We start from the raw sequence: 25,040 nt of genomic DNA, 5'->3' as shown, positions 1-25,040 counted from the left end.
AGTATATATATAAAAACCTAAGCGACCATCCGACCGACTGTCCGACTGGTAGCTATGATGCGCACTGACCACCAGGGGTCAGACACTCAACACAGGAGCTGCTGAGCTGCAGTGACTTGGCAGCTGCGGTTCTCAGGTGATGCACCTGGAACCAGAGAGGAGGGAGCCCGATTCCGGGGTGCGTTGCCTGAGAACCGCCCTCACAATTCGGGACCCCTCGGGGGATGTCGGAGAGCCAGTTTTGGCCCGATCCCTGCAGGCCAGGCCGACAGGCCCCACTGGTGCATGAATCCGTGCACTGGGCCTCTAGTTCTTGTATAATACTTGTATTTCTGTTGTGTTCATTGTAACATCTCTTTCATTTAACATTTTATTGAGTCTTTTCTCTCTTTTCCATAATTTAGCCAGAAGTTTGACAATTTTATTCTATTTTTGTTCTCTATTTCATTTATTTTCACTCTAATTTTTATTTCCTTCTGACTGTGCTTTTCTTTTTTTTAAATTCTTTAAGGTTTAATGTTAGATTATTTGAGTTTTTTTCATGTTTCTTGAGATAGGCCTGTAATGCTATAATCTTCCCTTTTAGAGCCACTTGGCTGCATCCCAAATATTTTGGTGTGTTATATTGTCATTTTCATTTGTCTCTTGGGTATCTTTTTTTACCAAAAAAATATATTTTTATTAATTTCAGAGAGGAAGGGAGAGGGAGAAAGAAACATCAGTGATGAGAGTCATTGATCAGCTATCTCCTGCACACTCCACACTAGGGATCGAGCCCACAACCCAGGCATGTGCCCTGACAGAATGGAACTGTGACCTCCTGGTTCATAGATTGACACTCAACCACTGAGCCCCACTGGGTGGGCTGGGTGCATATATATTGATCAGTGTTAATTCCTAATTGTCTCCTTTATCATTATACTATCTATTTTTGGTCTCTAATAACCTGTTTGTTAATCCTCACCCAAGGATATTTTTCCATTGATTTAAAGAAAGAGCGGAAGGGAGGGGGAGTGAGAGAGAAACATGGATGTGAGAGACACATTGATTGGTTGCCTCCCGTACTTTCCCCGACCGGGGCTAGGGATCAAGCCTGCAACCGAGGTACGAGTTACATGCCTTTGACCAGAATTGAACCCATGACCCTTCAGTTTACGGGTTGATGCTCTATCTACTGAGCCAAACTGGCTGGAGCTCTAATAACTTTTTTATCTTGAAATCTATTTTGTTTGATGTAAGTACAGCTACACCCACTTTGGATGCCATTGCTTGGAGTATCAAGGGTCTCCTGAAGGCAACATAGAGTTGGGTCTTGTTTTTAATCCATTCTGATACTCTGTGCCTTTTGATTGGTGAGTTCAGTGATTTACATTTGGGATGATTGCTGATTTGTGAGGACTTAACTACAGCCATTTTATCTTGTGTCTTCTGTCTGCTATTTTAGCTTGGTGGTTTTCGTGTCTCAGCTCTGGAGCTTTGTTTTGTGGTTACCGTTGGGTTTATGTAAAATGAAAGTTCCACGCTTACCCTCGTTCTTTTCCTTCTGATTGCGGCTCCACTCACCTGTGTAAGTTCCGTTGTCCTCCTCTATGGTTTTGTTGTCACAAAGCATCCCTTTTTATGATGTGCTCATTTCCAAATTGCAGTTATAGTCTCTCTTTCAAGTACCCTTTCCCCTTTAACCTTTGTGTCATATTTGTTTAATACTATATTCTAAAATAGAGTTGCAGTTTCTTCTATCCATTTTTCTTCTTATTCAGAAGTTTTTATTGATTGATTTTAGAGAGAGAGGAAGGGAGAGAGAAAGAAACATAGATTTGTTGTTCCACTTACTTATATATGTTCATTGGCTGACTCCCTGCCTGGAATTGAACCCGCCGCCTTGGCATATTGGCATATCAAGACAACGCTCTAACCAACTGAGCTACCTGACCAGGGCTCAACAGTTCTAATACACTATCATCTTTTTGTTTCCAGTAGAAGAGCTCCTCCAAACATTTCTTGTAATGCAGGTCTTGTGGTGGTCAAGTTCCTCAGCTTTTGTTTGTCAGAAAAAGCCTTTATTGCTTTATTTTAGCCTTCAGATCTAAAGGCTAACTTTGTTGGATATATTCTTGGCTGGTGGTTTCTCTTTCAATATTTTAAATATTTCACTCCATTCTCTCCTGGTTTGTAGGGTACAATCTTTTTTCCCCCTGGAATTATTTTTTTTGTCATTAACTTCTGACAGTTTTAATAGAAGGTGTCTGGAGGTGTTTTTGCATTGACACAATTACGTGTTCTGTTAGCTTCTCCCCCCCCCCCCCCCCCGTATGATTCCATTTATATGAAATTCCAGAAGAGGCAAAAGTAGCCTCTAGGGCCTGGGTGGGGAGCCAGGGGTTGGGGACCTAGGAGGCACGGTTCGATTCCTGGGCAGGGCACATGCTTGAGTTGCAGGCTCGATGCGCAGTAGGGGGCTTGCAGGAGGCAGCTGATCAATGATATTCTCTCACCATTAATGTTCCTCTCCCTCCCCCTTTCCCCTCCCCCTCTGCACCTCCCCCTCTCCCTCACCTGAATTCAATACAAATACAGTTTTTTTAAAAAAGAGTAACCTATAGTGACAGGAAACAAGCCCCAGCTGGGGCCTGAGGGCTGGTGGGTGATTGACTGCAAAGGGGTGTGGGAGAGCATTTTGGAAGATGTTCTGTTTTTTTGTTGTTTTTGTTTTGTGGTTGTAATTACATGGGAATATACATTTGTCAAAACTCATGTATTCTGAAAATGGGTGCATTGTAACCGCATGCAAATTATACCTCAACTAAGTTGATTTTTTTTTTTTTGTAAGAGTACATTTACTGGGTAACTTGCAGAGGTAGAAAAAGTAATTCCTAGAAGAAATGGGCTTAAGAAACAATTATAGAGGTAAAGGCAGGGCCGGTGGAGCTTGGGAGTGAGGAACTAATGGTAAGGTGCGGGGCGGGAGGGGGGAGGGGGAAAGGTGGCGGAGAGGCACCGGTGTGCTCCCAGGAGGGAGAGCCAGTGCAGTGGATTTGTAACAGGATAGAAAGGCAGCAAGGGCAGAATATTCACATTAGAGACAACATGAGCTCCGTTCGCTTCTTGAATTTGAGGGTCCAGCCCTTTGATAGGTTTGGTGAGTTCTCCTCAGTTATTTGGTTGAATCAGCCTGTTCCCTCTTCTCTGGTATTCCCAGGGTCCTTGTCTCTCTCTAATGGAGGCAGGAGGTTCTCGCAGGAGGTTCTCGTCGGGTTCTTTCATTGTTTTACACTCTCAGTTCTCTTCCACCTGAGTCATTTCTAGATTTCTAACTTTGAGCTCCCCAATTCTGTCTTCCATGTGGTCTGCTCTTTCCCATCTTTCTAGTTCATTCTTCAGCTCTAGAATTTCCGTTTTGTTTCTTTTTATAGTTTCAGTCTCTCTGATAAAGTTCTTTCATTTGTAGATTTTATTCCTTGGCTCATTGAACTGCCTGAGTTTTTTCATAATTGCAATCTTGAATTCTGTCATTTAAATTATAGTCTTCAATTGTCTTGGAGTTTGTTTCTAGAGACTTTTCTTTCTGAGCTACCTTGTCACTGTGGTTATTCATGGTGCTTGATGGGTTGTTCTCTGCCTGGGCACTCGAGTCAGTGAACTCCTAGGTACTGTTTTGCTCACAATTCTGCAGGTCGATAAGTATAGGTCTTTCTCTTATTTTCCACTAGATGGTGCTATATTGCAAGTTTTCGTTTTCTCTTACCTGCTCTACTGGCACCCGGGACCTGGGGCAGTGTTGCCTGTCATGGAAAATGCCCCGTGTTTCCCGAGGAGTTTGGTGTCGTTGTCCCCCGTCCCCCCCTCCTCCCCCCCCCCCCCCCCTCCTCAGTCTCGGTACCATCCTGTGATGGGCCATTGGGCTCCGGGCCTGTGAGTCCCCAGTGCTGCCTCTTTGTAACCAGGTTCCACCATGATGGGTGGTAAGGGTGGGCGGAGGGGGGTTCACAAGTCTGAAGTTTTGCCTTCTTGCTGGTAATGGTGACCACCGGTCTGCTGCGGCCGCGACACTGCTGTGCCAGGTCGCAGCCCAGGTTAGCTGCAGTGGGAGCCTGCTGCTCAGGCGGGACTGTCACTTGTGTCCATTCCACCCTTTGGGCTGCCCCTGGCTCCTCCACTCCCGGGTGAGCTGGGCTGCAGCAGGTGGGGGTGGGGCAGGTTTGAGTGTCTGCGGCTGCCACAGGGCTATACCTCATCTCCCCCGTCACCCCCTCAGGCGGCAGTGTGGCCTCTGCCCTCTGCTGTTGCGTGAGGGGAGCGTCCTGCCTCCCCTGCTCGCTGTGGGACACCCACCCTCAGGGTCTCGTGTGCGGATCTCAGGTGTGTGTGTTGACATTGACCAGGAATCCCTTTTTGTTACTTGTCTGCCTGGTAACTTTTTTTTTAGCCTATAGATGTCCAGTCGCTCCAGCACCTTTGTCTCTTCCTTCATGAATTAACCATTTGTGCACCATAAGTGCCTATCGACTCAAGCAGCGGACCTTTTTAAATTAAATTCAAAATACCGTGGCAGTTAAGTGGTTAAACCTTGCATCTTCGTAGAAAATCACTTGGGCATATTGTGCCTATTTCTGGATTGTGTCTTCTGTACTATTGGTCTGTGTGTCTATCAATACCACACTGTGATTCCTGAAACTGCACACAGGCACACCTCATTTTATTGCTTTATTGCTTCACCTTATTGCTCTCCACAGGTGCTGCATGTCCTACAAATGGAAGGCAAGACCTTCCACCAGCAAGATTACAATTTACTTTACTGCAGTGGTGTGGAACCAACCCTTTGCTATCTCTGATGTATGCCTGTAATGAGTTCTGAAACCTGGTAGACTCCTTCCACTTCATTCTTTTTCAAAATTGTTTTAGCTATAAGTTTAAAAATAATCTTATCTACCTCTATAAAATATCTTACTGGGGTTTTGGCAGGAACTGCATTAAATCTGTATATCAATTTGGGGAGAATTGAAATCGTTGCTGTGTTGCACCTTAGTCCATGAACACCGTCAGTCTCCATTTAACTCTTGGTTGGTTTCATTCATTAGTGTTTTGTAGCTTTTGGCATATAAGTCCTTATGTATTTTGTTATATTTACAATTAAGTACTTTATTTTTAGAAGAATTGTAAATGGTACTTTATTTTATCCTCACCAAGGATATGGTTTATTGATTTTATTTTTTAATCCTCACCTGAGGACATACTTATTGATTTTAGAGAGAGGGGAAGAGAGAAATATTGGTTGGTTGCCTCCTGTATGCGTCCCGACTAGGAATGAAGACTGCAACCTAGGTAGGTGCCCTGACCGGGAATCGAACTGTAACCTTTGGGTGTATAGGACACTCCAACCAACCGAGCCACCGGCCAGGACAGTACTTTGTTTTTCATTGTGGTGATCACATGGTCATTGTTAACATGTGGAAATAGGTTTTTGTATGTTTACCTTATATCCTGAGATCTTGCCGAACTCTTATTCTAGGTGGTTTTGTGGGTTCTTTAGGATTTCCTGCGTGGACCAGTGTGTGGTCTGCATGACAGCGCTAACACCTGGGTCCCACCCAGGGACTCTGATTGAGTTGTCTGGATATTGGGACTTCTGAAGCTTCCCCTGTGATTCTAATAAGCAGCCAAAGGCTGAGAACCACTGCTTTTGAACTTGTCCATCCATGAGTAGAGATGCCTTGAGCGTGAGGGCCAAGGGCCCAGACTGCCCAGTGTGCACGGGGCCTACCTCGCTGTCCGCTGCGGTGTGGTTAACAGGCTGGCCCTGGGCCTGACGGCCTCGCTGCTTCCAGCCCAGCACACACTACCGGGTGGATGACCAGCCCATTTTAATGAACAGATTGACGCGTATAAAAAGGTACTGTTGTCGGTCACTTAAGTGTCCCCGTTTTCTGGGTGGGGAGTCGTCTTCTCCATGGACTAGAGCCCTGCTCCTCCCCTGGCCCAGCATCTGGTGATGCTGCTCTGTCCCCCAGGGCAGGGGCCGCCACGGGAAGGGGAGGTGTGGGCTCTACTCGGCTTTTTCACACAATAAGAAGAGCCTTGGTCTTGGCCTGAGAAGGCCACCAGCTTAGACAGAAGTACCTGCTTGGCACAGTGTCTGCCCAGGTGCCGCACATGTGGGAGGGAGGCCGGCCCTTCACCTTGGAGCTGCCCCTCGGCCTACGGCTCTCGGGTCAGGGCCGAGCTCCTCAAGGCTCACTTCCTGGCACTGAAGACCCAGCCCTGCCAGGAGCACGTCCACACCAGCACAACTGGAAGTGCCAGGGACAGCGGAAGGGGAGGGTCCATTGGGAGAGTGTGTGTGGAGTTGAGCCCTAAACGTGCGCCAGCCAACCGCGGGGGCAGGTGTGCGCCTCTGCTTCCCTTCACGGAGGTGCTCAGAACCTCGGTGCCCTGCAGAGGTGGCAGAGGCGACAGCTGCAGGGTACATATAAGAGCTCCAGTGCCAGGGCAGCATTAGCACCTGAGGCAAAGGAGGGTTACGGGCCACCGCCCCAAAAGCTGAGTGGGCCACAAGCAACCCCAGCACCCAGGCGCTTCACCGTCACCAGGAGAGCTACCAGCTGGCCCCTGCAGAGCAGCGGGCAGGCCTGACCGCAGCCTTCAGACAGTGGGCGCAGGTTCTCTTCAGTACTGGCTCCAGCCTCCCTCAGTCTTAGGGCTCCTGTGGCAGCCAGGTTGGCACTGGACTTCTGCAGTGGGGCCTCAGACCTGCTGAGCAGCCCCGTCCAGACCCGACACCAGAGCCACTGCAGACACCTGCTGACAGGAGCGGAGTCGCTGAGACCCACCCACGGGCACTGGCCACCCGGCAGGAAACGCCCGTGGGAGGGAGGGGCACGAGCAGTCTCCTCGGAGGCTCCCTGGCACCGGGAAGCCTAACGCAGCCCTGGGAGCTGGAGGCTGAGCTTCCTCGGCTCATGGCCGTCCCGAGCTCCCAGCTCCACTGTCCCTTGTCTGGGCCCTCGGGGTTCTGCTTCAGCCCTTCCTGGCTCGGCCCGCAGGGGGCAGCTGCTCCATCTCTGAGCTGACACGACTGCCTGCCCTGGAGGCCTGAAGTCAGCACCACAGACACGTGAGGGGCAGGAGAACGGGTGGAATGGTGGTGGAGCGGTGCGGCGGGCGGCTGTCGTCAGCACCGGCTGCGGGGATGCCCCTGGTAGGCCTGCAGGGCCTCCCGGATGGCCCGCTGCCAGTCTCGGGCCAGCTGCACGGGGGTCGCTGAAGCCTGGGAACAAGGTGGCTGGGTCAGTCCTTTCCCCTCAGCGCCCCCACCTGCCTTCCTGGTGCGGGGCCTGCTGGGACTCACCTGGTTCCGCACGCCCAGCTGGGCTCCGTAGAGTAGCAGCATCTTCATGGCTCTGTGGTGGCCGTGCCGCACAGCCTCGTGTAGAGCTGTGTCTCCTTCCTGTCGAGAAGGGGGACATGGGTGCTCTCCCCCACAGGAACGCATCTCCTAGACTCTCAGGGACCCCGCTAGATGTGCAACCAGGGGAGCAGTGGGCAGCAGCAGCTCTTACTTGACTCACCCCCCGAATCTGTCCCCAAGGTCCTCTGCTCTCGGACTTCCCAGAGCGCTAGAGCAGCCCCACCTCGGCGCTCCCCTGTTGCTTCTACCCTAAACCCTCGTTCCACTGTCCCCAGCTTTAATAAACGTATCCTCAAAAAAAAAGGACATCCTCCTCCTGCCCCTGAGCCGGAGTTGCCCCAAACAAGCGCCTACCTTGTCCTGCGCGTCAATGTGGGCCCCGCACGCGATGAGGTGCTCCAGGCACTCACAGTGCCCCGTGCGCACGGCCACGTGCAGGGGGGTGCTCCAGATCTAAGGGCACGAGGGACAGTGTCATTCCTGAGGGGCAGGCTTCGCCCCCACCCCAGGGCTGTGCTTCCTCCAGGAAGTCAGCTCCCAACAGGCCGCCCTCTGGCGTGCCCTCACCTTGTCCCGTGCGTTGACCTGGGCTCCGTGGTTAAGCAGCTGCTTGAGGATGTCCAGGTGTCCTCCACGGCAGGCCCAGAACACAGGTGTCCTGTCCAGCTGCAAAACAAAAGCGCTGAAGTCTGAGGCACCGCACGCCGGGCCCAGCCTCTGCCGGGAAGGGGAGCCTTCCCCGATTCTCACCAAGTCACGCGTGTCCACAGCGGCCCCTGCCTCCAACAGCTTGTTCACAAGATGGCTGTGGCCCTTCAGGCAGGCCCAGTGCAAGGCCCTGCGGTGGAGCTGGCAGTGGAGACGGGAGGGGAAGCTGGGGGAACAGGGCCACCTCTAGAGGTCCCACCCCCACCCCCACCCCCATTCCCAGAGTTGGTGCCCTGAAGAGAGAGCTATCTGCTCCTTAATCATGCAAAGAGCCCCTCCCTCCCGGCTCAGGGGCCCCTGGGATTTGTGTCCCATACAGAAAAGCCTGTGGTTCCCCGGGCTGGACTGGAGCAGCCCGACGGCACTCCTGCCGCTGCTGAGCTGCTCCGATTCGCCTCCCTCGCTACCTTGTCGTGGGCATTGGGGTCCCCTCCGTCCGCCAGGTACTTGTCAATCAGGGCCTCCTGGTTCTCAGCCGCTGCCTTCAGGAACGCCTCGAGGTCCACGGGCCCTGGCTGGGCCTGGGGCTGGTAAGTTAGGGCCGAGAGCAAGTCAATCGCACACTGCAGGCTGCAGGGACGCCACCGCTTCACTGGTCACACCAAGTGGTCCCCACAGAGGCACTTGGCTTGTACAAATGACAGGTTTTCAAAAACTTATCTCAGTAGATTCTGGCCAGATAGCTGGTGGGGTGGGGGTTATGGGTTGACTTGTGCCCCCCACCCCCAGTTCATATGTTGGAAGTCCTGACCCCCAGAACCTCAGATGTGACCTTATCTGTAACCGTCACTGCAGCTGTGGTGCAGGTGAGGGCACAGGGCGCAGGTGGGCCCTAAGCCAGTGTACCTGGTGTCCTTACAGAAAGGGGAATTGGGAGCAGAGCCATGCACAGGGAGAAGGCCATGTGGATCTGAGGTGGACGTCGGGTGATGTGGCCACAAGCAAGGGAACAGCACGATGGCCGCAGCCCCCAGGGACTCGGGGGGCAGACCCGGCCTCCCCCTGACCTCAGACTCCAGCAGCCCCGGGGCCAGAGCACAGGCAGGGCTCCCACTCAGGCGTGGCTGGCAGTGCCCCCTCTTCCCCAAGCCCTCCCGCAGGTGCGGAAGCTCTTCCTCAGAACTCAAGCCTTACCCCCGCCCCCCGCCCCCGTCCGACTTCTCACCCACCTTAACCACGGGCTCAGGTGCCCTGGGGGGGACTCTGCGTTTCAATCGCTTTTCTCTTCGTCTCTGAACTAAGTTTTCCAAGTCAGCCAGATTCTCCAGATTAATTCTGGAACTCTTAAATCTCTCAAGCTGGGGCAGAAGACAGACCATGCCAGCCATCAGCCAGGGGGCGGGCTTCTTGTTCTCATCAGGCCTCTCCCGCCCGCCCACCGCAGAAACACCAGCGCCCCCGCTGCCAGCACGCCCGCTCTCCAGGCCCTCTCGGCTCTGGGCCTGCCCACCCACCAGGGCCACCCGCCTCACTCACTCTCCTCCTCTTCTCCTCTTCCAGCCTCTGCCTCTCCTGGGCCACGGCCTCATGGGGTCCCAGCCTCCAGTCTCCTGGCCAGCCTCCAGGATCAGGAATTCCATGTCCACATCCCAACACTTTCCTTTCTTCTCTTTCTCCACTTACCTGTAGGGACAGGGAACGGATGAAGAAGACGATTAGGAGCCGTCCTTAGAGAGCCCAGCTGTGCAGTGGGGGGTCCGACAAGAGCTCACCCTTTTCAAAACTCTCGATGCAGGGTTGCTGCTGGCTCTCACCAACTCCGCCTGCCCTGCCCTGCCCTGCCCTGCCAGCAAGGGAACGGGATGGGGTGTGACCCCGTCTATTTATACTGCTGGGCTTGTGTCCAGGGGAGCTAGAGCACATGACACCTCAGCTTCCCTTGCATTCCTATTAGATCACGCCAAACTGCCAGCCGACCCCGAGCTCAGGGCACAGGAGATGCCTCTGGAGGTGGGGTGGGGGGGGAGCTTGAATTCCTGGGTTCCAGTCTTTGCTCCTCACAAAGCTGCTTCTTCATCAGTAAAAGGGTGTAGAACTAGCACTCAGCTCAGCTCCGCCCTGCCCGCCTGGCCCACCCCAGGCATCAGGAGCTGGGCGCACCGAGGACCGAGCGTGTAGAGGGGAGAGGCTGGAATGGCAGGACGGCCGGGCCTGGGGCTTCTGGGGCTTCCAGCCACAGGGAACTGTATTCCCTTTCAAAGCAAACGCTGGCCACCTAACAGGTCTGGGGCCCGCTGGGCACTGTGGTACCAAAATGTGTCCTAAAGTGCCACTGGCGCTGCCGCTTCTCTCACAGCCAGGGAACTAGAGAGCACCCTCCTCCCTCCGCACTGAGGCAGCCGGCCTCCGGCCGTTTCCAGAGCAGTGGATGTCCACCAGCTGAGCTCAACCAAGACCCGGCTACAGTGGTGTTTTCCAAGACAACCTGCCATTTCCTCTTCCTCTTTAGCCATCACCATCCCTGTCCAGGGCAAAACTCACTCCCCTCTAGGATTTTCACGCCACTGCTTCCCTCTCTTGCTCCCTCACCACCCACAGGAGAACCAGCACACAGACCAGGGAACTGCCCGTTTCGGCTCTGAAAGCCCCATCCTCAGACACAGCAGCAGCTGCTGCCTCCTCATTTTGCTGAGAAGGTCTGGGGGTACCCGGATGACTGGCTGCCCTCCTGCCCCTCTTCCCACGTCCTTACCAACTGCTGCACGCTGAAGACATCCATGGTCCCCCCACTCTCCAAACCCCCAGTGAGAAGAGCTGAGCTGCCAGCCCTTTTATAGGCGAGCTGTCCCCTGGGGGCAGGCAGGGCGGGGCAGTGGCTTGCACCTGAGCCAGATGACTCTGTGGCTCTGTAATGCCCACCAAAATACCAGGGTGGGCCTGTAGCCGTGCAGGCAGGCAGGGGGAGCTGCTCTGAGCTGAGTCAGGTGCATCCTCAGATACCCACTGCCCTGCACCTGTGCCACCCCTACACCCACTCCGGAGCAATTCCACATAGACACATGTCCTAGGGTGCCTGGGCCACTGGCCCAGATTCAGGGGGAAAGAGCTCCCACTTTCCTAAGTCCAGACGCCACTTACAAAAAAGGGTCAAGTGTGAGCCCCACACTGCTGTAGGTCCGGCCGCCCCTACTGCCCTTGCGAAAGGCCAGAGTCCTAGAGGGCCTGGGAACCCCCATGGCACCAACAGGAAGAAATCAGGCGGCAAGGGGTCTCCCAGTGCCAAGGCTGCCGCCACTCTTGGTGGCTTCCCCCAAGGTGCCCTTACTTCTCCCTCTCCATCAGGGGCCAAGTCCAGCCTGTTGCCAGCACCTCAGCCCTGGGAGACCCAGGCCCCACATGCAGGTCCCTACCAGGCGCTCTCCTGGAGTGGGGCATGGCTTTCCATGGGGAAGGCGAGACTGACATCGCTTCAGGTCCAAGTACACAACATTAACCGCTAATCCAGTCGCAAAGCAACCTGTCACCAGCCACAAAATCAAAGTTCCTAATAGTCCCTAAATGCCAGCATGCCCTTCAACCAGCCGGGCAAAAAACTCTGCCTTGACCTTTGAGAGGAAACCTGATAGCCAGTAAATAAGACTCCAGAATGGGAGTAACATGAGCAGAGATGACCAAATGAGAGGGAGGGGGATTTCGGGTCAAGGACAGCCCAGGCACCTCAGGGCTGCCAAGGTCCTACCCATGGCTGGCTGGCTAATTTGTAACTTCTTGCCAGTTCTGAGACCAGATTTTTAAAAAAATAGTTACATCTTTTTTAAAAAAGTATGTTTTTATTGATTTTACAGAAAGCAAGGGGGAGGGATAGAGAGATAGAAACATCTATGAGAGAGGAATATCATTAATTAGCTGCCTCCTGCACGCCCCCACAGGGGATCGAGCCCGCAACCCGTGCATGTGCCCTGACCAGGAATCGAACCCTGACCTCCTGGTTCACGAGTGGATGCTCAACCACTGAGCAACACTGGCTGGGCTGAGACCAGATTTTTAAGAAAATCTGTATGCTTCAGGGTGTTCTGTCAAAGGTGCTTTCTTGTCTTTCCTTATGAGGAGGGAAAGGGTTACCTAGACCTGAGTGAGGGTGGACAGACAAGAAAAAGTTAGACTTGAGCTCGGGCTGCACTGCCAGCCACCTACTCACACTCCTCTCCCTTGATATTTCCAACGGGTTTCACCTGAAACTCAGCGGAAAACTAGTTTCTTCCACATGAAACTAACTGGCTTATTTAAAAAAAAATTACTCCTTGCCCTAACTGGTTTGGCTCAGTGGATAGAGTATCAGCCTGTGGACTCCAGGGTCCCAGGTTCGATTCCAGTCAAGGGCATGTACCTTGGTTGCAGGCACATACCCCCTGAGTGTGCAGGAGGCAGCTGATCGATGTTTCTCTCTCATCGATTTTTCTAACTCTCTACCCCTCTCCCTTCCTCTCTGTAAAAAAACCAATAAAATATATTTTAAAAAAAATTACTCCTTGTAAAAAAATCCACACATAACAAATAAAGCTCAAAAAGCGCCCTTTACTAACCACGTGGCCCTAGGGAACCATGGTCACCTGTTGCTATACTTGCTCTGACTTCGTTCCTGCAATTTTGTGTATGTACATACATGTTTCTACAGACATGTTTTAAGAGGCACATACTATTTTATTTATTTTTTTACAGAGAGGAAGGGAGAGGGATAGAGAGTCAGAAACATCGATGAGAGAGAAACATCGATCAGCTGCCTCCTGCACACTCCCCACTGGGGGATGTGCCCGCAACCAAGGTACATGCCCTTGACTGGAATCGAACCTGGGACCTTTCAGTCCGCAGGCCGACGCTCTATTCACTGAGCCAAACCGGGCAGGGCCAGACATGTTTTAAGAGGCACATACTGTGATTACAACTCAGCACGCTTCCCACATTAGCATACTCCATTCCACTGCACCCAAACGGCATGTGGACCAGAAGGTAACCATTTCCCTATCGGGTTGTCTTTTTTTTTTTTTTTTAATATTACACCCCAGGCTCAAATGTGTGAATACCTCCGTAAATAGGCGTCTTTGTAGATTGAATATTCTTCTACGTAGCTACAGGGAAACCAAATTATTGGCCCATTTAACAAAATTTTTTAAAATGTTTTTCTTGATTTCAGAGGACAGGAGAGGGAGAGAGCAAAACATAATTGAGAGAATCATTGATCAGTTGCCTCCTGCATGCCCCCTATTGACCCGGAAGCGAACCCTGATCTCCTGCTTCATGGGTCAATGCTCAACCACTGAACCACACTGGCCAGGCTGTTCATTTAAATCAGTGGTTCTCAACCTTCCTAATGCTGCAATCCTTTAATACAGTTCCTCATGTTGTGGTGACCCCCAACCATAAAATTATTTTCGTTGCTACTTCATAACTGTAATTTTGCTACTGTTATGAATCGTAATGCAAATATCTGATATGCAGGATGTATTTTCATTGTTACAAATTGAACATAATTAAAGCATAGTGATTAATCACAAAAACAATATGTAATTATATATGTGTTTTCCGATGGTCTTAGGCGACCCCTGTGAAAGGGTCGTTCGACCCACAGGTTGAGAACCACTGATTTAAAAAAATTTTTTTAAATATATTTTATTGATTTTTTTACAGAGAGGAAGAGAGAGAGACAGAGAGTTAGAAACATCGATGAGAGAGAAACATGGATCAGCCGCCTCCTGCACATCATCCATTGGGGATGTGCCCGCAACCCAGGTACATGCCCTTGACCGGAATCGAACCTGGGACCCTTCAGTCCACAGGCCAACGCTCTATCCATTGAGCCAAACTGGTTTCAGCTGCTGATTTAAATTTTAATAGATACTGCCAAATTGCCATCTATAGTGGCTGTTATCAATCCATGAACAGATGCCAACAAAGTTAAGACAAATGACAGTATGAAAGGAAAAAATATATACAGCCAAAACAGAGTCAATATCCAGAAGCCATAAACAACTCCTATCCTTTATCCTTTATAATAAAAGGCTAATATGCAAATCAACCCAATGGCAGAATGACCGGTCGCTATGATGCACACTGACCACCAGGGGGCAGATGCTCAACACAGGAGCTGGGCTCACGGCTGGTGAGCGCAGTGGCGGTGGCAGGAGCCTCTCCCGCCTCTGCAGCAGTCAGACATCCCCCAAGGGCTCCCGGACTGTGAGAGGGTGCAGGCCGGGCTGAGGGACCCCCACACCCAAGTGCACTAATTTTGTGCACCAGGCCTCTAGTCTAGTCCACATATATATACATATATCTATATCTATATATATATCTATGCCAAGCAACTGGAACAGGGGAACAAATGGTGGCTATGACGTGCACTGCAGCAGCCAACCGGCCTGATCTGGGCCCCGATCAGGCCTCCCCCCCAGCTGGCCCGGCCCACAATTGGCCAACACTCTGATTGGGGCCGGGGTCAGCCAGCCAACTGCCCGTGGCACCTCCCCTCTGCTGGCCTGATGGGCTCATCTGGGCGGGCTGGCCGGACCCCACCTGTGCATGAATTTGTGCACCAGGCCTCTAGTGAGTCAATAAAAACAAATTTTTTAATGAGCAAAGGATGTGGACAGGAAGTTCATAGAAGACAGGTGTCAACCTCACTAGTAATCAACAATTCAAAATAATAGCAACAGCACTTTTAAATCTATCATATTATTGAAATGCATGAAATTATGGTATAAAAACGTGCTGATCAGGTTTTGAGGAAGGGTGTGCTCTAATACACTGCTTGCAACATGCCAGGCACTCTCTCCAGTGCTCCCCATACATTCAAATACCAAATCCCCAGTGCCTTTGAGGCAGGTCCTAAAATCATCCTCATCTCACAGATGAAGTGACATTTACCAAGATACCTCATAGCAAGAAGCTTTTGTTACATATTCTGTAGTTTCTTCTAATACTTACTTGCAAAGTTTTGTGTTTTTCAATTTAGGTCTTTTTATTTAAGTTTTTTGTTATTTATTGATTTTAGGAAGAGAGAAACGTTTATTTGTTGTTCTGCTTATTTATGCATTCATTGATTGATTCTTATATGTGCCCTGATGGGGAATTGAACCCACAACCTTAGAGTATCAAACCAACTGAGCTACCTCGCCACGTACAATTTAGGTACTTGGAATTTAATCTGGGCATGGGTGAGGTAAGGATATAACTTTATTTTTTCCAAATGGATAGATGTTTCCACATGAACTAATTTAGAATAGGGTCATCTGTCCAGGCTTAAGCACTTGCAGCCCCCCAAATCTACTCCATCACTCCAGGGGCCAAAATCAGGCTCTTCCTGGGTCTTCAGGCCTCACTTTCCCACCCTGCAGCATGGATGCTGACCAAAGCTGGGGCTTGGAGACCTAGTCTATGTACCCTTGCACGGCAGCCTGAGACAGAAGGGTGGTGATTCAACTGGCCAGCAGGTCCCGCAGTTCACTGTTGTGAGGCAGCAGGTCACATGCTAGTCGTGCCTTCCGATCTCGGACAGCCTTCAGGGCTGGGCTGTGTTGCAACAGAAGGGAACAGATATCCACGTGACCATTCTCAGCAGCCTGTGGAGAGAACAGCCTGAATCAAAAGTCACACCTCACTGGGCCCTGCTCTTGCACTACTTCTGGGGGTCTCTTGGTCCTCGTGGAAATGGAGACACTGGATGTTTGGGTTGGCTTCGCCTAACTCCTACCCACTCCCACGACAAGCACTCAGATGGGCGGAGTACTCTAGGGCCAGCCTGGCAGTTAGCTTGAGTTTTTGGTTCTCATGGTCTTTGGCTCAATGGCCATTCTTCCTTGTCCAGGCTGCACAATGAAGACAAGTACAGAACCCTGGGTCTCTAAGTGTCTTTTACAAACATCCTGATCATCTAGAGGGTGCTGGGCACCATGAACACAAGAGACATCAGACATGGTCTCTTGGGACTTTCAGATGAGCAGAGGAAAACGGGCCCAGGTCCCCAGCTTTCTCCTCTCCTCCTCTGAGACAGATGATCCCAATCTGGATGTCAATTTCTAATTTATTTCCAAAAAATAGCAGTTAAGTGATTTACATAAATTATCTTATTTCACTTCCACAGTAACTATCAGAAGTAGGAACTATCATCATTCCCATTTTATAAACGAAGAAACTGAGGCTTATAAAAGTTAAGTGACTTACCTAAGGTCACAGAGCTAATGTGGCAGCCTGGGGATTCTAAGCAGGTCTGTCTGACCTCAAAGTCTGAACTCTTAACAACTGTCATACTACTATACTCCCTACTCCTCCCAACAGACAAACTGATGGAATACGGGACTTTTGAGAGGTATCAAAATTAGTATTAGTAGCAACCATCATCTCAAATTTGAACCCAACTCTTTTTTAGCAGGTCCTTTTGATGAGTATAGACCCAGGTTCTTAATTCTGTTGCCTCATTTCAGGCAGTGGTATGTTGTGAACAATTGTGAAATGCATTTCAAGTAATTTTTTTTAACAACAAAAAAAAGTACCAATGTTCGCAAGTAGTTTATTTTTTTAAAAAAGAAAGTGAGGTCCAAGATGGCGGTGGTGTCGGGGGACACTGAACTCACCCCTCCACGAGCCACTGAAATATATGCCCACATATAGAGAGAGCCATTCCTCCAAGAGACCACTGGGAGCGACTGAGCGCTTCTGCACAATAAATGTCCGAGAGGAACTGCACAGAGAAGGCTGGGGAACCGTGGGAGCCTCCAAGACCGGTGGGAATTGCCTGGGTGCCAGTGAACGTCCTTGCTTATGTTTCCCTCCACCTCCATAGGGCAGGTAACAGCTCTATCCAGGGGCTCTGACCTCCACGCAAGGTTACTGCAGTGCTTTTCCAGCCGTACCACCCAGAGCCCATTCCAGCTCTTAACGAAGGGAGAAAACAGGATCAATAGAGCATTACCACACGCAGCTGGCTCCAATGGCCTGCCAAACGACCCAGCACACAAAGCCACAAGGCCACTTTTTCTTTTTTAATTTATTTTTATTTTTATTGATTTTAGAGAGGAAGGGAGAGGGAGAGAGAGATAGAAACATCAATGATGAGAGAGAATCATTGATCAGCTGCCTCCTGCACGCCCCCCACTGGGGATCAAACCTGCAACCTCGGGCATGTGTCCTTGACCAGAATAGAACCTGGGACCCTTCAGTCCACAGCCCAACACTCTATCCACTGAGCCAAACCAGCTAGGGCAACACAAGGCCACTTTTTCAAGACTGGAAAAGATAGCTATTTGTCTAGTTATATAAACTAGAATGTCAAACAAAATGAGAAAATGAAGGACTATCTCTCAAGGGAAGGAACAAGAAATATCCCCAGAAAAGAATCTTATTGAAACAAAGATAAGTAATCTATCCAATAAAGAATTCAAAGAGCCCTGACCAGTTTGGCTCAGTGGATAGAGCGTTGGCCTGCGGACTGAAGGGTCTCGGGTTCTATTCCAGTCAAGGGCATGTACCTTGGTTGCGGGCACATCCCCAGGAGGGGGTGTGCAGGAGGCAGCTGATCGATGTTTCTCTCTCATTATCAATGTTTCTAACTCTCTATCCCTCTCCTTTCCTCTCTGAAATCAATAAAGATATATTAAAAAAATTCAAATAAATGGTCATAAGGATGCTCACCAAACTTCAGAGTAAAAAAGGGACTTAGAGAGAACTTCACCAAAGAGTTAGAAAGTATAATAAAGAACCAAGCAGACCTGAAAAATATGACGAGTGAAGTGAAAAAAATATAATAGAAGGAATCAGCATCAGATTAGCTTAAACAGAAGAATGGATCAGCAACCTGGAAGCCAGACTAGTGGAAACCAATCAATCAGAACAGCAAAAATAAAAAAAATTAAAAATGAGGATAGTTTAAGGGGCCTCTGGGAAAACACCAAGCACACAAACATCACATTATAGGGATCCCAGAAGGAGAAAGAAAGGAACACATTTTCCTAACCTGGGAGAGGAAACATATCCAGGTTCAGGAAGCACAAAGAGTTTCAAACAAGATGAATCCAAAGAGACCCACACCAAGACATATTGTAATTAAAAAGGCAGAAGTTCAAGAGTTCAGTGGTGCAGGGGACACTGAACTCACCCCTCCATGAGCACACTGAAATATATGCCCACACTAAAGTTAAGAGGCAATCTTAAGTGCAGCAAGAGGCAAATAAGTTGCATACGGGGGAAAACCTATAAGGCTATCCATTGATTTCTCAGCAGAAACTGTACAGGCCAGAAGGGAGCAGTAGGACATATTTAAAGTGCTAAAAGAAAAGAACCTACAACCTAGAATACTTTACTGGGCAAGATGATTATTCAGAATTGAAGGAGAGATAAAGAATTTTCTGGACAAGCAAAAACTTAAGGAGTTCATCATCACTAAACCAGCTTTACAAGAAATGGTAAAGGGTATTCTTTAAGCAGAAAAGAAAAGGCCATAACCAGAAACAAGGAAATATGAGAAAGGAAAATAGCCTACAGGTAAAGGCAAATATTTAATAAACATAGCAAATCAGCCATTTAAAAAGCTACTATGATAGACAAAAGACAAAAGTACCAAACTCAATAAAAACTACAACAAGTAGTTAGGAGACACACAAAACAAAGATTTATTAACAACAACAAAAGAAAACAAACAAACAAAAAATATCTAAAGTATGACCTCAAAAGCCCTAGTTGGTTTGGCTCAGTGAAAAGAGTGTCAGCCTGTGGACTGGTTCGATTCTGGTCAAGGCCACGTGCCCGGGTTGCGGGCTCGATCACCAGAAAGGGGTGTGCAGGAGGCAGCCGATCAATGTTTCTCTCTCATCATTGATGTTTCTATCTCTCTCTCCCTCTCCCTTCCTCTCTAAAATCAGTTAAAAAAATTTTTAAATTAAAAATAGATAAATGAAGTGTGACCTCAAAACATAAAGACTGGAGGGAGGCCCTAGCTGGTTTGGCTCACTGGATAGAGCGTCGGACTACAGACTGAAGGGTCCCAGGTTCGATTCCAGTCAAGGGCATGTACGTTGGTTGTGGGCACATCCCCAATAGGGGGTGTGCAGGAGGCAGCTGATAGATGCTTCTCTCTCATCGATGTTTCTAACTCTCTATCCCTCTTCCTTCCTCTCTGTAAAAAATCAATAAAATATATTTAAAAAAAAAAGACTGGAGGGAGGGGGAGCAAAAATGTAGTCCTTTTAGAATATGAGAACTTACATGCCTAGCAGCTTAAAATAAACAGCTATAAATATAGAATGATACACATAAACCTCATGGTAACCACAAACCAAAAACCTACAAACGATACAGAAAAAAATAGAGAAAGGAACCCAAACAGAAGAATAAAGAAAACCATCAAACCATAAGGAAAGAGATAAAGAGAAGAAGAAAGGAATAGAGAGGAACTACAAAAACAACCAAAATAACAACAAACAGCAATAAGTACATACTTATCAATATGACTTTAAGGGCATTAAATGTTCAGTAAATATACAAAGGATGGCTGAATGGATTAAAATCATGCCCTATCTATATGCTGCTTGCAAGAGACTCACTTGAAATTGACAAACACATACAGACTAAAAGTGAAGGGATGGAAGAAGATATTTCATACAAATAGAAATGAAAAGAAAACTGGGGTAGCAATGCTCATATCAGACTAAATAGACTTTAAAACAAAGAATGTAAAAAAAGACAAAGAAGGACATTATATAATTATAAAGGGGCCAATCCAAGAAGAGGATATAACAATCATAAGTATATACACAGCCAACATAGGAGCACCTAACTATATAAAGTAATTATTAATGGACATAAAGGGAGAAATCTACAGTAATCCTCCTGTATAATGAAAGGCTACTATGCAAATCGATTGAACGGCAGAACGACCAGTCGCTATGACGCGAAGGAGCTGCCCCTTTGTGGTCAGTGCGCTCCCACAGGGGGAGCACGGCTCAGCCAGAAGCAGGGCTCAGTAGGACATCCCCGAGGGCTCCAGGACTGCAAGAGGGCACAGGTTGGGCTGAGGTACGCCCCCCTGAGTGCATGAATTTTGTGCACTGGGCCTCTAGTACAATAGTAGGGGATTTTTAAATATCTATCTATCTATCTATCTATTTTAATCCTCACCCAAGGACATGCTTAGAGAAAGGAACAGAGAGAGACAGAGAGAGAAACATTGATAGGTTGCCTTCCGTATGTGCCCCAACTGGAGACTGAACCTGAAACCCAGGTATGTGCCCTGACCGGGAATTGAACTGGCAACCTTTTGGTGCACAGGATGATGCTCAACCAACTGAACCACTCTGGCTAGGCAAAAACTGACAAATTTTTAGCTAAACTCACAGGAAAGAGCCCAAATAAACAACATTAAAAATGAAAGAAGAGACATTACAACTGAATTTGTAATGATTACAAACAAATTTGTAATGATATAAAGCATCATTAAAGGATACTATGAACAATTATATGCCAACAAACTGAACAACCTAGAAGAAATGGATAATTTTCTAGAAGCATATAACCTTCCAAGACTGAACTAGAAAGAAATAGAAAATCTAAACACACTGATCACTAACAATAAAAATGAAAAAACTCCCAACAAACAAAAGTCCAAGATCAGGTGGTTTTACAGAAGAATACTTATCCTTCTTAAATTATTCCAAAGAATAGAAGAAGGAGGAATGCTTCCAAACTCATTCTACAAAGTCAGTATTAACCTAAAACCAAAATGAGACAAAAACATTACACACACAAAAAAAGTTACAGGCCAATATCCTTAATAACAGATGCAAAAATCCTCAACAAAATATCAGCAAAAAATTTTCAGTAATACATTAAAAAGAGCATACATTATGATCAAGTGGTACTTATTTCTAGGATGCAAGGTTGGTTCAATATCCACAAACCAATGAACTTGATATACAACATAAAATTAAGAATAAAAATCATATGATCATATTAGTAAATGCAGACAAGGCATGTGACAAAAGGCAACATCCATTTATGATAAACTCTCAGCAAACTGGGGACAGAGGAAAAATACCTCAACCTAATAAAGGCCACACATAACAAACCCACAGCTAACATCACACTCAGTGATGAAAAGCTGAAAGCTTTTTCTTTAAGATCTGGAACAAGAATGTCCACTTACACCACTTATATTCAACACAGTATTGGAAGTTCTAGTCAAAGCACTTAGACAAGAAAAAGAAATGAAAAGCATCCAAATTGTAGAGGAAAAAGTAAAACTGTCATTTGCAGATGACATGACATTATATATGGAGAGCCCTAAGGATTCCACCAAAAAACTATTAGAACTAAAGTCAGTAAAGTAGCGGGATACAAAATTAATATTCAAAAATTAGTTGCATTTTTATACACCAATAATAATCAGAAAAAAAGAAAGAAAACAATTGCTTCAAAAAGAATAACATATATAGGAATAAATTTAACCAAGAAGGTAAAAGACTTATACTTGGAAAACTGTAATACATTGAAGAAAGACATTGAAGAAGATACAAATAAATGGAAGCATACACCATGTTCATGGATAGGAAGTATTAATATTAAAATGTGCATACTAAATAAATAAATTAATATGTATACTACCCAAAGCAATCTAGTTTCAATGCAATCCCTATCAAAATACCAATAGCCTTTTTCTTAGACCTAGAATACATAATCCTAAAATTTATATGGAATCACAAAAGACCCGAATAGCCACAGCAATCTTGAGAAAGAACTTTATCTCTGTAGACATAACATGTCAAGGCTGCTGCGCCTATGCAAGCACCTGTCAGTTCCCTCTCCAGCAGCTTGCTGTGAATTCGTCAACCCTGAGGTCTCTGTTACCAGCGGGGGCAACAGAGTTGGAACACTGATTCCCAGAGGCTTTCTCCTGGAAATAATGATCAATGTGTCTTGTCTTCTATGCATGAGGGGGTGGAATATAGTCTGCGATTAGAGATCCCCTTTGGAGGGACATGTCTCTAATATGAAACAGTTCAATCATTATGTTGTACACTTGAAACTAATATAACATTGTATATCAACTATAATTAAAACTAATTTTTTTCTATACCTGGTTTGGCTCAGTGGATAGAATGTCGGTCCAAGGACTAAAGGGTCCTGGGTTTGATTCCAATCAAGGGCACGTACCTCAGTTGCAGGCTCGATCCCCGGCCCTGGTCGGGAGCATGTGCAAGAGGCAACCAATCGATATGTCTCTCTCACATCAATATTTCTCTCTCTGTGTCTCTCCCTAGGAATTAATGGGAAATTATCCTTGGGCGAGGATTAACAAAAAACAACAAAACAAAAACACCCAAATTTTTTTTAAAAAGTGAGCACAGCCCAGCTGGAGTGGCTCAGTTGGTTGACTGTTGTACTATGCAGTTCGATTCCTGGTCAGGACACATACCTGGGTTATGGGTTCAATCCCCGGTTGGGGCACATAGGGAAAGCAACTGATCAATGTTTCTCTCCCTCTACCTCTCTCTCCTTCTCCATTCCTTTCTCTCGGGTAGGAATTAAAAAAAGAAAAAAGTGAGCACAGATTTTTAGTGGATAGCAAAAAGTGTTAGTCACAGGTTCTATTGTTAACATAATGCAAACAACTACTTCCTTTTTTCTTTTTAAAAAAATATTTTTATTGGTTTTTTTAGAAAGAGAGGGATTGAGAGAAATACCGATGAGAGAGGAACATCATCAATTGACTGCCACCTGAACATCCCCTACTGGGGATTGAGCCCACAACCCAGGCATGTGTCCTAACCGGGGATTGAACTGGTGACTTCTTGGTTCCTTGGGTCGATGCTCAACCACTGAGCCACACGGGCTTAAATTTTTCTATCTTAATATTCACAGCCAGAAATGTGTTTCACAAGCTACAATTCAAAAATATTATTGTGCTCCTGGTTGTATAAATAAATAAGTAAAAAAAAAAAAAAAGATAAACTTGGAGAGGTAGGCAGGGGCTAACCTCAAGCCTGGTAAACCATATTCAGGACTTTATTTTTTTTAATATATTTTATTGATTTTTTACAGAGAGGAAGGGAGAGGGATAGAGAGTTAGAAACATCAATGAGAGAGAAACATCGATCAGCTGCCTCCTGCACACCCCCTACTGGGGATGTGCCCACAACCAAGGTACATGCCCTTGACCGGAATCGAACCTGGGACCCTTCAGTCTGCAGGCGACACTCATCCACTGAGCCAAACCGGTGAGGGCCATATTCAGGACTTTAAAAAGCTTGGAAAGAGTCTAAGTTTGGCATGATCCAAACTGCTTTTTAAAACCATCACTCTGGAGGAAAATCAAGTGGGGACAAGACAGAAATAAATGTACACATATCCAATAAACCACTTCTCAAAGACGCATAAGAAATGGGTAAAAATGTATGCCTTAAGGGAGGGACCTAGAAGAGGGACTAGGGGCCAGGGGTTGAAGGGAAACTCATTTTCACAGTATACCATCTTGTACTCCTCACACTGTCTACCACGTGTAGGTATTTCTAGTCTGAATTGTACAGGGACAGGTGAGTATAGGTGCAAGTTACAGGAAAAAATTATGTAGAAAAGCATTCATGACATATCACTAAAGGAAAGAAAAATTAAATGATACTACATTTAATTCTAATTTACATGCACCGGAAAAATGCTGGAAAATTACACAATAATCCTAAAGTGATGAGAAGTGAGCACTGCAATTACAAATGCTTTTATTTTCTACTTTATGCTTTCCCGTTTCCCCATGTTTCCTACAGTGAACATGTTCTACACCTTTTATAATGACAAAGAACAAGGTTTTAAAGGGTGTGAGGGGCATACCTTATGTAGACTGGTCATGCCATCATCATCTACCAGCCTGGGGTTGGACCCATGGGAGAGCAGAAGCCGTGCGATCTCCGTGTGCCCACAGTAGCTGGCCCGGTGCAGAGCGGTGGCACCCCCACGTGTCTGGGCGTCACACTTGGCCCCACTTTCCAGCAGGAACTGGCATACTGCGTAGTGTCCATTGCGGCTGGCATAGTGCTGCAGGGAACAGAGACCGAGGTTGGACAGCAGAACCAGGCAGGCGACGGGGGAAGGGGAGGGGAAAGCCTCGGTCCTAGAGCAGAGGCCTGGCTCCATCAGCTGTGTGACGGGCAACTGCCTTCATGTCTGGCATCAGTTTCCTCAATCATTTCTACCTCTCGGGACTGTTATGAAAATGAAATCAAATAACTGATGTAAAGCACACTTATTTAAAAAATCCAGGTCACATGACCCGTAAAAGAGAAACCCTGCTGGGAGAGAAGAATAGGAGGGAGGAGACAAGGTAAACCTCAATCCAGAGAGCAGGGGTCCCCCAGCTGACCCCAAGCTCCTCCCAGCTCACCAGAGCGGTGTAGCCGGCCAAGTCGGGCTGACTAGGGTCCACTGCCTTCTGGATTAAATACTTCACTCGGCCCAGGTCTCCGTTCAGGGCTGCTGACCAGATTCCTAAGGAAAGACAACCAAAGTACCAAAGTACTGAACGATGCTGACCGAGGACATTTAATATTTCCTTCACCCCTTGACCTCCATTTGTTTTCCATCCATAAAACTGGTAAGAAATGGGTGTTGGGTTAATATTCATTCAACAAATATTAACCAAGCACCTCCTCTGTGCCAAGGATTGTCCTAGGTGCTGGTGACATAGCAGTGAACCAGACAATGAGCTTGCCTGACCAGAGCAGGGGGTGGGACAGACACAGAAATCCCTTCTCCCCACTTCAAATGTAGAGTAATGTTTAAAATGGTTGATGCCGAACTGGTTTGGCTCAGTGGATAGAGCATCGGCCTGCGGACTAAAGGGTCCCAGGTTCGATTCCGGTCAAGGGCATGTACCTTGGTTGTGGGCACATCCCCAGTAGGGGGTGTGCAGGAGGCAGCTGATCGATGTTTCTCTCTCATAGATGTTTCTAGCTCT

At 47.6% G+C, this 25,040-nt stretch overlaps 2 protein-coding genes across 5 annotated transcripts; both read right to left on the bottom strand.

The window, feature by feature from the left end:
- Window positions 1–5,844: 5,844 nt before the first annotated feature.
- ANKRD23 (ankyrin repeat domain 23) lies at window positions 5,845–10,842 on the bottom strand. The gene is made up of 9 exons (XM_006102795.3): window positions 10,806–10,842; window positions 9,590–9,736; window positions 9,283–9,411; window positions 8,521–8,640; window positions 8,156–8,254; window positions 7,973–8,071; window positions 7,760–7,858; window positions 7,346–7,444; window positions 5,845–7,264 (listed from the first exon to the last, which is right to left on the bottom strand). The coding sequence occupies exons 1-9, from the start codon at window positions 10,830–10,832 to the stop codon at window positions 7,169–7,171; spliced, it is 915 nt and encodes a 304-aa protein (XP_006102857.1). The 5' UTR covers window positions 10,833–10,842; the 3' UTR covers window positions 5,845–7,168.
- On the bottom strand, window positions 9,602–24,899 carry ANKRD39 (ankyrin repeat domain 39). 4 transcript variants are annotated; one of them, XM_014468125.2, is made up of 4 exons: window positions 24,468–24,837; window positions 23,918–24,121; window positions 15,488–15,666; window positions 9,602–9,736 (listed from the first exon to the last, which is right to left on the bottom strand). In XM_014468125.2, the coding sequence occupies exons 1-3, from the start codon at window positions 24,705–24,707 to the stop codon at window positions 15,523–15,525; spliced, it is 588 nt and encodes a 195-aa protein (XP_014323611.1). In that variant the 5' UTR covers window positions 24,708–24,837; the 3' UTR covers window positions 9,602–9,736; window positions 15,488–15,522. The 4 variants fall into 4 exon arrangements, with proteins under 4 accessions (XP_014323611.1, XP_023599885.1, XP_006102856.1 ...); XM_023744117.1 differs by lacking the exon at window positions 9,602–9,736 and adding an exon at window positions 11,999–12,181 and having other exon boundaries at window positions 24,468–24,840; XM_006102794.3 differs by lacking the exon at window positions 9,602–9,736 and having other exon boundaries at window positions 15,259–15,666; window positions 24,468–24,832.
- Between the last annotated feature and the right edge of the window lie 141 nt (window positions 24,900–25,040).

This window comes from Myotis lucifugus, unplaced genomic scaffold (genome assembly GCF_000147115.1).
Source record: "Myotis lucifugus unplaced genomic scaffold, Myoluc2.0 scaffold_430, whole genome shotgun sequence".
NCBI classification, from domain to species: Eukaryota; Metazoa; Chordata; class Mammalia; order Chiroptera; family Vespertilionidae; genus Myotis; species Myotis lucifugus.
This window is presented reverse-complemented; position numbering and strand designations above follow the sequence as displayed.

What these genes read in the sequence shown, in the direction of transcription:
- ANKRD23 (XM_006102795.3), bottom strand. Translation starts at nt 10,832, where the DNA reads ATGGATGTCTTCAGCGTGCAGCAGTTG. An exon ending in ACCCCAATGCCCACGACAAG is followed by an intron (nt 8,255 to 8,520) that starts GTAGCGAGGGAG and finishes CTCCACTGCCAG; the next exon opens with CTCCACCGCAGGGCCTTGCA. An exon ending in AGGTCAACGCACGGGACAAG is followed by an intron (nt 7,859 to 7,972) that starts GTGAGGGCACGC and finishes TCGTGCCCTTAG; the next exon opens with ATCTGGAGCACCCCCCTGCA.
- ANKRD39 (XM_023744117.1), bottom strand. Translation starts at nt 24,707, where the DNA reads ATGAATATTAACCCAACACCCATTTCTTACCAGTTTTATGGATGGAAA. An exon ending in TGGCCGGCTACACCGCTCTG is followed by an intron (nt 24,122 to 24,467) that starts GTGAGCTGGGAG and finishes TGTTCCCTGCAG; the next exon opens with CACTATGCCAGCCGCAATGG. An exon ending in GCATGACCAGTCTACATAAG is followed by an intron (nt 15,667 to 23,917) that starts GTATGCCCCTCA and finishes TTCTCTCCACAG; the next exon opens with GCTGCTGAGAATGGTCACGT.